Source organism: Squalius cephalus, assembly GCF_949319135.1.
Source record: "Squalius cephalus genome assembly, chromosome: 4".
NCBI classification, from domain to species: domain Eukaryota; kingdom Metazoa; phylum Chordata; class Actinopteri; order Cypriniformes; family Leuciscidae; genus Squalius; species Squalius cephalus.
In genome coordinates, this window is record NC_137125.1 from 32,202,778 (window position 1) to 32,216,280 (window position 13,503).

Genomic DNA, 13,503 nt, shown 5'->3' on the forward strand with positions numbered 1-13,503 from the left:
CACAACCTGGTACCAAAAGTGGTTTTGGTCTATATAGCTAATTTTGAATTTTAATTTATAGCTAAATTTAAATTTTTTCATAACTCATCCGTTTAAATTATATTAAGCCTTAACCTTTTTGCACGTAAGATCACATTGGTGTGATCAGTCTAGGCTGGTCCCTGGGGTGTACGATCACACCGGTGTGATTGGAATGGTCAGTGCATCACGTGATCAACTGCTAAATTCAAACGTGCTTTCGCGCGTTGGCTAGCGCTGAGCCAGAGACGGATGCGCTCAGCGCTGTCATATATCACAACTATTCAGTGTTTTGAAACCCATAATGTTTATTTTAGGTTTCAGACATTTAAAATCACATTAGTACCAGCAAAACAATGAATTTTCATATCTGATACACATTGTGTAAGTAGCTTTAAATTTTACTCTTTTCTTCTCGCAGTACACCGGCCACTTACTTTCATGTATTTCGGGAGAAGTGGATGAATTGATGTTTTGTAAATCCATCAGATCCGATTCTCTGAACTGTGGCACAAACTAACATGGTCGGCACCCATCGCGCATACAGCTCAACTAACACAATCGTTATAAAGATGTTTAAACAACAAAACACATCCACTTGCACATATTTGACAATCGGAATATCAGATATTTCATGCTATAGCTAATAAATTTGTGAATATTTTGAATAAAAAAGGAAAAATTACATAAAAGCAGATCATCATTCATTCAGCGCTGTTGTGGTTGCGGTGTCACGTGACAAGCAATGACGCATCACCATGGAAACAATAAAGTGACAGGTTCTAAATAGGGGATTATCACGCTTCCGGGTTTCATGGGCGGGGTTTGTCAACTCTGTGCATATCCACTTCCGGCGCAGTTCTACAATGGCTGAAACGAAGGCTAGATGTCACTGCTCTGTTCCACTTTGTAAATCTAACAAACAACGCCAACCCTACTTAAGTTTTCATGGATTCCCGACTGAATTGAGTCTTAGGAAGAAGTGGATTAAAGCGGTTCGCCGGGATGAAGGGCCAAACTTTAAAATAAAACAAGGTAGCACGTTTGTTTGTAGCCGGCACTTTAGTGAATCAGACTACTACACTAACGTTAGCAGGCTAGCGTTAGCTGACATGGTTAACTTTACCAGCCGGGGTCGCATCAAGCGTCTGAAAATCGGGTCCGTGCCCTCCCGTTTCCAGTGGAACAACTGGGGACTGCCAAAAAGGGAGTCCGCTTATAAAAGAGCATCAACTCGCTTAGGCCATGACGTTTGCCCAGCCCTTCCTCTGGAGCACTCCCTGCCATGTGAGGAAGAGGCGATGGAGGAGGTCGCAGCTGCGGTGGTGATGACTGAACATGATTATGGTTCTGCTCCTAAACCAGGTATGTCATTGTTTGCCGCCTTGCTTGTGTTCTGAAATGTGGTTTATGAGGACATTTGTGTCCTCATAAACCAAACGGCTTAAAAAAACAAACTAAATGGTGTTTTTTGAAATGCCAAAAAAGTTTTCTGTGATTGGTAGGTTTAGGGGTAGGGTTAGTGTAGGGGGGTAGATTATACAGTTTGTACATTAGAAAAATCATAACGCCTATGGAAAGTCCCCGTAAACCACATATACAAACGAGTGTGTGTGTGCGTGCGCGCGCGCGAATGAGAGTGTGTGTGTGAGTGCAAGAGTGAGTTTTGTGTTTCCCTGCCGTTCCCGCACAGAGTTGTAATTCTTAAATGTTATCTAACAAAGGTAAAGAGAAAATATTAACCATATATGCAGTTTATATTGCTTGTAATTGGGATGAAGTAAACAAACGTTGAGAATTTTAACATAAAATTTTTGTTGAATTAAAAACCCAAACATTAAGTGGGTCCACCAGACTCACGAACACTGGCTGAATAACAAAAATATGAACACCACACAAGGGTTAAACGTAAAGGTGAATATTGAGCTATAAAAAGCTATTTCATGTTGCTTTAGAGGTCCAAACTACTTCCAATATGCAAGTCAAAGACAAAATAAATATATTTTTTTCTTTCATTCTCTTCTCATACAGGTGCACTGGATGCGGCTGCTGCACGCATACAGCAATTGGAAGATGAAATCAAGGAGCTGACAACAGAGCTGTCACAGCTGAAAGTGAGTCAAGTGCTGTTTCACCGATTCTGTGTCTCAGACAAGGACATCCTTTTTTACACAAGATTCACTTCAAGATATGTTTTTTGTGACTTCTGGGAGGCTATTCAACCATCTGCCTCCATGGTGGTTTATTGGTCGAAAGCTCAGAAAAAGGGACAGACATTTGAACCCCTTTCTCCCAGTCCAACGCGTAGACTGCAACTGGTTGATGAGTTTTTTCTTTTCTGCTGCCGAGTTGCTGCAGGCCTGCAAGAGAAGGTGCTGGCTGACATGTTTCAGGTCAGTGTGTCCACTGTCTCCCGTGTTGTTATAACGTGGGCCAACTACCTTTACCTGCTCCTTGGCTCCCTTCCCATCTGGATGAGTAAACCGCAAGTCAAGAACACCATGCCAAGCAAATTTGTGCAGTACAGTCCAGATCTTCGGGTAATCATCGACTGCACCGAAGTGCGATGCCAGAATCCATCATCCCTCACTCTCCAGTCAGAGGTTTTCTCATCGTACAAAAACACGACAACCTTGAAGGGATTAATTGGAATTGCCCCATGTAGTGCTGTGACTTTTGTGTCAAGTCTCTTCACCGGCTCCATCTCTGACCGAGAGCTGACTGAACGAAGTGGACTGCTCGACTTACTGGAGCCAGGAGATGGCTGCATGGCAGACAAGGGTTTCACCATCGAGAAGCTGCTAGCTGACCGTGGGGCAACACTGATTATACCACCCTTCAAGATGACAGGTAGGCATGAAAAGAATGAACATTTCAAATTAAAACTGTGACCAAAATGATAATCATTAAGATGTGCAGACAAATGTTTATAAAGTGCTGAGGCACTCACTGAAGTAATAGAAATTAATTTATTTAATCTCTAACCACAGCGCAGTTCACCAAAGAGGATGCTCTAAAAACACAAGCAATCGCCCGACTTCGAATCCTTGTGGAAAGGGCAATACGCAGAGTCAAGGAATACCGCATCTGGCAACACACTGTCCCTCTAACCTTGTCTGGGACAGTCAACCAACTGTGGACCGTCTGCTGTGTGATGACCAACTTCCAGGGACCACTTGATTTAAAAGGCTACATCCCTGTTGAATAGTGTTTCCCCCGATCACATGCATTTAACTGTATACATTGTATATATTGAATGAGATGTATATAATTGAATGAGATGTATATAGTTGAATGAGAAGTCATTCATCTATAATCAATTCAGGTCAGTCTGTCCTGAAAGTATTCAAAATGATGTAAATATATAATAATGTTGTAAATAATGTACTCAGAAAAAGGGAATTAATAAAATCGTTTATTCATTCAGTTCATTTCACTTTCTGTTGAAGATACACATTCATATATGTACCAAAGTAGTACAGGTCCACCTTCTTTTTCATATCTCTGATCATTTCATCATCCCTCCAGACTCTTTCAACGGTGAAGTCTCCCTCAGTGTCTGTTATAAAATCACACCAACTCAACCCAGTTACTGCCAATTGACCTTGAACCTGCCAGTGGTATTTATGATTCAGCTTCAATTTTGCCTGACCATTTACCATTTTGACATGTCCTGCCTCAGAAATGCTAGATATGTCTGGGCATTTAACTTCAGCAAGCCCAAAACAGGGAACTTCACTAGGGTCATATACCCTTGCATCAGGGCTAGCCCCGAGGTGAGGAGCATCAGGATGGATGATAAATCCACAGCGTGACACATTTACATTAAAATGTTTTGAATATTGTTCCAGCACCTGTGGCTCGCGTTCAAGGCCCCTCTTCATGGCGGGAGTTTGACCTACTCCTTTAAGTATCCGCCCTGCCAGGGTCTGACCAGAAGATGGCCCTTTCACATGACTAACCTCATAGAACCTACTAGCTGTCACTCTAGGCTTGCGTAAGGCTTGCCATAATGGGCACTCAGACTGCTCACGTGTCTGCTCCTCTCTCTCAGCTGCCATCTCGTGCGTCACAGTTAAACTGTCCAAATGGAGAAACTGTTGGGAGTTTGGGTCAAAGTTTGGAAAAGTAGTGGGAAATGTTGACCCCTCTAAAGGCAGTTTAGGGAATGTTGGTGTATCTGGGTGTTGGACATAATTTCCGTGTTTGACCACAGGAGGACACTGGTAGGACAGGGGTGAACCTCGCGGCACAGGTCCGAACCTGGAGTCGACCATGGAGAGTTGAGACAAGCCAAGCAGCACTGAGGATATTAGTGGTTGCGGCCTGAGGTTTTTCAGTCCTTTCCCAAGAGACAACACTTGCGGGTCAGGGAGGGATCCTGAAACGTAAAATTAAAAACAGTAAGAGTTAAGTTATCTACACATCTCTTCCAGCTTGTACTTTGTTTAGACTTGGTCTGTAGGGAATTACAAACCTGCGCACATATATTCAAACGCACATAACTATAGAATTAATTCTTGATGCGCATGTGACCGCCATCAGCGTTTATCACAGGTTCGCGTTTAAAGTCTGTGTAGAGAAAATGGTGTCGTCTTGGCTGGCCCTAATTTAATAACAAATGATCGTTGCGACGGAAGCGAATCAATCAAAACCAACTTTAGCTCAAAAATAACTTTAAAGAACCACTATAAAGCCAAAACAATCTCTGTTACCTTAAATTATACGTTTATCTCTGTAAAGCTGCTTTAAAACAATCTACATTGTTAAAAGCGCTATATAAATGAAGATGACTTGAGATAATTTGATCACTTTAATGCATCCTTACTGAAAAAAAATTCTGACAAGCAACACATTTTTGAACGGCAGTGTACATTCAGTAGGTCATTATTGCAATATAAACACTGTCAGAGTGATCAACAAGGTATCTCTTCACTTAGGTATCGAAATCTGGTACTGAAAAACCAAGTAATTTTTCGATACTCGATAGAATCGAGGCAATTCGGTACCCAGCCCTAAGCTTGTTTTGGTTTTCAATTCTGATGTTAAGAGTTTTTCTGGAGAATTGCTCACTGCAGTGTTATATTTGCTACATAATCTATGTGTATAAAAGTGGCAAGATACAATTATGTATTATACGGCAGCCAACAGTATGATATTAGTTACAGTAGTAACATTACCTGTGTATGCTTGATAGAGTGTTGATTTGCATACACTCCTGGCAGATGGCTTTGGTCTCCTAACAACCAAGTCCTGAACCGGCTCTGCATGGATCCCCTGGGAATGATATTAACAAGTAGCCATGATTGTAATAGTATCTTGCTTGTAATGGTGTAAACACACTGCTCACAGTAGCCACGTAAATGGCAACGTTTCTAATTCACCCCCATATTAATGTAGCCAGACGTACAGCTGCGCAGCCCCTCGCGCTGCACCGCTTTAGACTTACAGTCTATTTTTCAGCCGCCACGCGCACCACGCTTCGCTCCACGAAAAGCGTGTCCCAGGTGTAACGTTTGGGACACACTGCTCGCGGAGCGAAGGGTGGCACGTGGAGCAGCTCATGCCACAGCTGAAAAATAGACTGGAAGTCTATTCAATGCGGTGCAGCAATGCGCAGCTACAATCTTACCTTTGTCCTTGGTCGATGCCATGTTTGCAGAGAGCTTGTGCAGGCCACAGGTGGTGGTACAGCTCTCAACTGCAGAACAAGAGATAGAACAGCAAACCGGGATTGAGGATGTGCTTGTTAACAATCAAAGGTAGACCTCTAGAACCAGTGTCACTCCAATCAACCTGCATGTAAACATCATTCCAGACCACAGCCCTCACCTGCAACATGCTGTAATGGGCACTCTGGAACAACAAGGCCACTAGATGGTTGCACAGAACCTTGCCTGCTGTACAGCTGCATGAGGTTTCTTGAAGTTCGGCTGCATCAGCTTGGAAAACAATCTACATTAAAGACACAACACTAATAATTTTAGTTGATAAAGTACTAAAATGAAAATCTTGTTGTGAATAATATAGTTATTTAAGAAAGAGCATGTCAATTAACAAAAAATTCTAGGAAATCTGCAACCGCAGTAGAGTAAAAACTAAAATGAAAATCTTGTTGCGAATAATATAGTTATTTAAGAAAGAGCATGTCAATTAACAAAATTTTTTAGGAAATCTGCAACCGCAGTAGAGTAGTTAACCCCTTACACCATTAACATGTTGGATTCAACAAACAGGATATTAAAGAATTTAAATGCAAAGTCACATTATCATGATATTGATATTTGCATTCCGTAGTATGTCACAAAGGTATAGCAATTTATTGCACATGGCTGTTAACTGACTTAATGTAAACAGGCAACAGTGGAAGGGGTTAAACTTCTTGTCATTATGCCTTAGCTTCCTAAAAAAAACCTTCAAATAATGGGGCTGTTCTCTCTTCCTCATCGACCTGTAACACCTAGACCTGACAACCACCGCCCTGTCAATGATGTTGGACACTGGTAGACAAAACTATAATTAATGCATATACTGTGGATTCTTCTTTCTTCCTATCAGAATACAAATGAAATGGGTGAATAATACGGAGCCCGGGAAGTCACCTCTAGGAGAGAAAAAAACAATCCGTGGCGACGGTTTTGCAATTTTTTCTCTCAGTTTATAAACCGTACTCACGAATTCTCACTGTTCCCTCGGTTTAACAAATGATCGTGCCCACGGATTAATAAACCGTACCCACGAGTTTATAATCCGCGCTCTCAGATTTTGTAAACCGTGCCTTCAGTTTTTGAAATCTGTAACGTTACCCACAAATTCATAAACCGTGTCCACGGGGGAATTGTGGTGACTTCCCGGATTCTGTAGTATTGACTCAGACTCATTTAAATGTGAATAATCTTATTTAGTTGTGTTTGACGTAGGTTAAACACCTTATAACCATACGAACATCTGAGCTGACGCCAAACTGACGTTAGGATAAGCTAACCTAACGTTACTAATGCAATGTTATGTTAGCTAGCTAGTAACGTTAGCCACTCACCTTCATAATCGTAGATGAAGTTCTTGAAAAAGAAACTGTATCCCTTGTCCACTTTGGAGCGGGCTGTGATGGAATGTTGTTCAGTTAGTCGATGTACGTCAGAAAAAGTTATTTTGGGTAAATTTACCAGGGATGCAGTATAACTAAACTTAGGGTCGTCCATTGTGGGTTCGCATGAGTGATGAGTGATTCACCGGAAGTGGCAGTGCACAAAGATCACTGAATGCGGAAGTACTACGTATCAGCGTGATAATGGCCTATAACGGTTGCCTTGAAAAACTCACGCTGGGGCGTCAGCCAGAATATTTTAAACCTGCGTGTGAAAAGGTTAAAGCTCTGCATAATTAAGGGCGTGGCCACTGGAGTGACAGGTGGATTGCAACTGCTGTCACTACTATCCATTTGTCTGTTGTCTGTTAGCCATCACGTCAGCTAATCCCGCTTTTTTGCCCATTTTCGGGTATCCGGGAGTGACGCACTGCCAAGATAGCGATGGCCAGCTCCGCCCATTTTGGGCTTCAAAAATGTTATATTTTAGCATATATACTATATTTTTTTTTTCAGTCTATGCTCTTGACCCATGACTTTTTAACATTAGATTTTCTATGCTGTAACTGCGTTTTTAAAGCACATTTGTTATGGCAAGAGAAAATGTGATCACATGAAGTTGGCTACTTATTGGTGATGATATAGTCATCATGTAGTGGCCCATCTCATCTAGAGTCATATCAAGTATTTAAAATTATTATATTAGTTATCAATTTCATATTGTTTATAATAGTCCTACTACTGCAAAAAAATCCTGCAGTTCTTTGATATTTTGAAAGATTTTATAAAATCATTATGCATAAAATACAGCGCATGAGTCTCAACAATGGTGTCAATCGACAAAATATTCCGATAAACAGATCACAAAAACATCACAAAACAAGCTACTGAAGTCACAAAAAAGCTTTTTGTTTATTGTCACCATTGTTGAGATTCATATGCTGTTTCTTGATGTCTCTGTCTATCTAAGGAAGTCTCACAGACAGAGACACACAGGTAAGTCACATCAGTGTAAAAATTGCATTTTACTATTACTTTCAGAAATAATGCAAAATACTGGTAAATAAAACAAAATGTTAAAAAACATTTTACTTCCCCTTAATCCACAAAAAAAAAATCATTCAAATTAATGGTGGGCTATTCAAAACTAAACAAAAATGAAAAATACAAGTATGAAATAAATAAATAATAGTGCCATTCATTACAAACAAAATTTATTTTAAATAATTCACTTTCTCAAATCCACTTTCTGTTTGACTCAGGAGTGTGTATGTGTGCAGGGCTGGACTGGGACAAAAAAAAAAAAACGGCCCTGGCATATTGGCCCAGACTGGCCCAATATGATCATAAACACCACCCATCTTTGCACGGCCTTGAATATGTACAGTGGGGAGAACAAGTATTTGATACACTGCCTATTTTGCAGGTTTTCCTACTTACAAAGCATGTAGAGGTCTGTAATTTTTTATCATAGGTACACTTCAACTGTGAGAGACAGAATCAAACATTGTATGATTTTTAAATAATTAATTTGCATTGTATTGCATGACATAAGTATTTGATCACCGACCAACCAGTAAGAATTCCTGCTCTCACAGACCTGGGCTGCGTTTCCCAAAAGCATCGTAAGCCTAAGTTGATCGTAAAAACGATCGTACGACTGATCTTAATATTACGGTCTGTTTCCCAAAAGCATCGTAGCTTAAGTAGCACTTGAAAATCTTCGTAGAACTACGAGTGCTCTGGAGTAATCGTACATCCCCAAGTGCATCGTAAGAAGACAGAGTTATGAGGACACCTGCAGGACAACCGGCAGATTACACTTTTATCTAGATTTAACACACTGCAACGTGAGTAACATAATAATATTTTGATTGTCCTTTATTGTACACTTTATTGTACTCGTTTTTTGTTTACATGAATTTATAAATGAAATAAATAAAAACGGGGAAAAAAGATAAAAAAAAAACACATCTAAATTAAATGAATGAACAAAAAAAAAAAAAAATCATAAAAGAAGTAATGTGGGAAATTTGCTTCAAAGACTGGGCAAAATAGAGATGAATTCAAAAAAATCTGTCAATGACTTGCTGACGTGCACGAAAACCAGCCATGTATTGGGCATTTCTTGGTTGGCCATGTGGTCCCATGCCATCTTCGTCCTCCACATCCTCCTCCTCCTCCTCCACCTCTTCATCTTCCTCCCTGTTAAGTAAGGGCACTCTCATCTGCACTGCAATGTTGTGCAGCATAGCTGTTACTATTATTACTGCACAGCACTTTTGTGGAGCAAACAAAAGACCACCGCTGGACTGGTGAATTGCCCGAAAGCGCATCTTCCACCTCCCTATTGTGCGTTCCACAATACTACGTGCAACACGGTGTGCCTCGTTGAAATTGGTCTCCCTGTTATTCATAGGATTAGCCACAGGCGTGAAGAGATATGGCCTCAGTGGGTAACCACTGTCCCCAAGCAGCCTCCACTGTCCCTGTGAGTTTTGTGCCTCCTGACCAACAGATGAATTGGTGAACATGAAGGAGTCGTGTGTGCTTCCGGGCCACCTTGCCACAATGTCTGTAATCAAACCCTTATGGTCACAGATCACCTGGCAGTTGATAGCTGCATAGCCTTTGCGGCATATATATACATGGCCATCCACAGATGGTGTAAGGATCGGGATCAAGGTACCATCGATCACTCCAATGACCTGTGGGATGTGATGATGTGTTAAAAAATACTGTTGTATTTCTGTGATGTCCTGTCTTGATGCTGGAAATTTAATGTGTTCCACAGCAAGTGGAAGTAATGCATTGGTGACCGCTTGAACAGCTCTTGAAACTGATGCCTTACTTAGTCCAAGCCCATCACCAAGTACCTGGAGAAAACTGCCTGTTGCATAAAATCTCAAGGCTGATAGGAGTTGGATTTCAGGGGACAAGGCAAAATTTCTCCTGGTGGCACGCATCAGCTGAGGTCCAATGCTATTTAGCAACTGGGCTATTTGTCCTCTTGGCAGACGGTATCGCCTTATTATAGCCATGTCATCAAGGATATCCAAGGGGTTTTGATGCTGTCTGATGAAGGCATTTAAAGTCACCAGTCTACTTCGTGGTCGTCTCTGTCTTTGTCTTTCTCTGACCCTCAATTGAAGAACACGGTGTAGTGCAGCCATGATTTCCTCTGCAAGTCTAGTGAGGTGTAAACTCTATACTAATCCTAGCTTAATTGAAGCAACCATGTGAAGGTTATCAGGCTGTGATAATGTTCACATCCCACTGCCTATCATCAATTTCAGTAATGACATTAGGCCCTACCTTGAAGAAAGTGAAGGTGTGGCATGCTTAGAAATTGTATAGATTACATATTCCTTTAATCTATCCTCTGTTCATAATGATGGAAAATTGTGCTTATTATAAAAATGTATACATAGAACAGTACTGGTAAAAAATGTTGTTGTTTTTTTTTGTCTATACCTGTAGAAATGTATTGGCTAGATGAAGTACATACTGTACATTTGTGTTATCTGTCACGCTAAATATATAGACTTTATATTAATAATATTGAAACTTAAATGCTTATGTCTGAAAATAATCATCAACCATTAGCCATTTACTTCAGAAACATTTGGAAGAACTCATAACAATTACTATAGTATTTCATATGGTCTTAGGCCTCGTGTGCATGGTTCAACAAACACATGGACATCAAAAACACTGCATATAGCTTTATTAATAAAAAACATTGCATAGTTTTATTAATTTGGGTTATTCAGTTCCCCATGACCTGCAAAATACATTGTACAGTGAGATGAGTCATAACTACATATAGAAAACATTTCACATTGCACAATAAATGACTGAAACAATAAATCAAATTACCTGTGTCTTCTGGCAAGATAATTGGCACAGAAATTGAGGGCCTTGCAAAACTCATCTCCTCTAGTGCAAGCCTCCTCTCTTCTAAGGCCAGTTTGGCCTTCTTGAGCTCAATGAGCTGCTGTTGGAAGTTGTTGTCTCTCTCATTGGCTTCTTGAAGGCATTGCCTAATGTCTTTCAAGACATCTAGTTTCTCTCTCTCCAGCTGCACTAGGTCCTGACTACAGCTACAGACATTCTCAAACTGCTGAGGTGTTGTGGCTGCAGTCTGGACCACTGAAGATGGAGGCTGAGGCCTGGGAGGGTTGTTTGGAGGACTAGGAGATGGTGGGTGCTCAGAGATGGCAGATGAAACTGATGGTTCCTCTGAGCATGAAGGACCTGACTCAGGTTCAGGCTCAGGCTCAGGTTGAGTTATCCCTACTCCTCCATGGATGTCAATACCCCCACTAATTCCATCTGAAGCACTTGTGCCAAGTATTGACAATGCCTTTTCTTCCTCGGCTGTAAGAAGGGGGGACTCATTGGTCCCACCACCTGTTTTTTTAATTGCAGTCCTCTGCAGTGCCCTCTTCCTTTTTGCCAGGCTTGCAAAATCCTGCCACTTCTTGCGGACCTCCTTCCCTGACCTTTGAACACCCCTGGTTGCAGTTAGTTTGGTAGCAATGTCCTCCCAGATGTTTTGTTTTTCTTTATTAGTATGGTGTCCTTTAAATCTGGCAAAAATCACATCTTTGTTTTTCTCTATCTCCTCTAAGAGGACATTAATTTCATCCTTTTGAAAGGTATCTTTTCTTGTTTTTTTTTGTTCAGCCATTTTGTCAGTGTCTCCGCCTGTATGTAGGTGCTTTATATAGACTTGATTGTCTTGATTGGTAATCCAAAACAGATGACAATTATTAGGTTAAACGTTCAGAATACGATTCCATATAAGGTTAAATTTCAGCACTTCGCGAATGGACAGCGACTCTTAAGTAGCACGTAGAGCGCGTTCTCGCGCGTTCATGTTAAGTGCATTTTTGGGAAACGCTCGTGGAATTGCTACGAGCGTTCGTAGCCTTGCACGTAGAAAACGCTCTTAACAGCTAAGATACATCGTTATCGGGAAACCCGGCCCTGTTAGTTTTTCTTTAACCCTCTGGGGACCAAGGTGTTTTTGGGGCCCTTGAGATGTTCTGACATGCCTTGACATTTGTGGTTTTTTCAGTTATTTATAAACATGTTAATGGCTAAGGTGTAAATTCACTCTATATAGCACAAACAGGGCTACCATAATATGCGAGCAACGTGTATGTAGATGTTTGTATTTTTAAGAGAATAATGTTTATGCGTGGTTATTGGAAAAAATAAAAATGAAAGTTGCTGAATTAAGACCACAAAACACATATTAAATACAGATCTGGCCTTTAAAAACGCGCGTTTTCTCCCGCGGCATTCGGCAATTCGTCTCGTAGAGTCTCGCAGAATTCTGCAAGTGCTTTCGGGGGGCGCTACTTACAAATTCCCTCAATGTGTTTCGCTTCACAGAATATCCACCAGGTGGCGCATAAAAAACAACTTTACGTTAGATTTTTTCTTTTACTTCATTACGTCACGATTGTGAGAAAACATCCACAATAAAATATAAATTATAAATAGTAATAGACACAAATATTTACAGTAGGCTACTGTATTATACAGACATTTGAAAATATTTGTAAATGCAAAAGGTTCATTAAGACAAGAAGGGGTATTGGACAACGTTTACGAATTTTTATATGCTTTGTCATTGCTGTGGTTTCCAGGAGATGAGTGCATGCAGAATATTTAACATTGCTTTTATTAAAACAGCAAAGTGACGTTCTTGCCAGTAGCGCATAACTTTTTTGTACAACTATTAAGATGATTGTGCATGCAATGCGCATTTATATAAGTGCAACAGAGAATTTAGTGTGAGCATAATACACGTGACTCTGCCTGTAAAAACCCAGCAGTATTTTTTATATATATATACACAAAATCATCCTAACATAATGCAATTAAATAATGCGACTTACCCAGATTCTTAATTCGTGAAAATATTTCTTGTGTGATTGTTCTTGTGCAGATATTTCTTGTGAGGTAATGTTGCAGCACAACGCGTAGCATTTATATTTTGGGCGCATCTGATTTGCCATTACATTATTAATAAATATTTTAATTGAACTGTCTTAATGCATTAAGCATAAAGATTTTTCCACGTTAGTCTCAGAATGTCCGGGGTTGGTTTGAGGTCTTGCCGACAGTTTGTAAATCTTCTAAATATTCATATTCACAAATTCCATACAAAGGGTGATCAACAGTTATGACTTCTAAAATAAAATAAAAATGACCAGATAAGAGGTATCTGATTGACAGTTTGACAGATGTTGTTTTTAAAAAATAATTACAACATTATGGGGAAGTGGTATTAAATATTCGGTAACACATAGCCTAATACAATTATTTTAAGTATGCATTTTGTTCAGTTTTGCTTTTACAAAATGTTCCCTGTTTTTTATATA

At 40.2% G+C, this 13,503-nt stretch overlaps 2 protein-coding genes across 2 annotated transcripts; one reads left to right on the plus strand and one right to left on the minus strand.

Annotated features, from left to right (window-relative positions):
• The first annotated feature begins 1,254 nt into the window (after positions 1 to 1,254).
• LOC307157100 (uncharacterized protein) lies at positions 1,255 to 3,442 on the plus strand. The gene is made up of 2 exons (XM_079868860.1): positions 1,255 to 2,868; positions 3,009 to 3,442. The coding sequence occupies exons 1-2, from the start codon at positions 2,253 to 2,255 to the stop codon at positions 3,224 to 3,226; spliced, it is 834 nt and encodes a 277-aa protein (XP_079724986.1). The 5' UTR covers positions 1,255 to 2,252; the 3' UTR covers positions 3,227 to 3,442.
• Positions 3,443 to 3,446: 4 nt separating this feature from the next.
• LOC307157681 (uncharacterized protein) lies at positions 3,447 to 7,181 on the minus strand (the record flags this gene model as incomplete). The annotated part of the gene is made up of 6 exons (XM_079869608.1): positions 7,058 to 7,181; positions 5,851 to 5,973; positions 5,651 to 5,719; positions 5,199 to 5,295; positions 4,052 to 4,399; positions 3,447 to 3,577 (listed from the first exon to the last, which is right to left on the minus strand). The coding sequence occupies exons 1-6, from the start codon at positions 7,061 to 7,063 to the stop codon at positions 3,447 to 3,449; spliced, it is 774 nt and encodes a 257-aa protein (XP_079725734.1). The 5' UTR covers positions 7,064 to 7,181.
• Between the last annotated feature and the right edge of the window lie 6,322 nt (positions 7,182 to 13,503).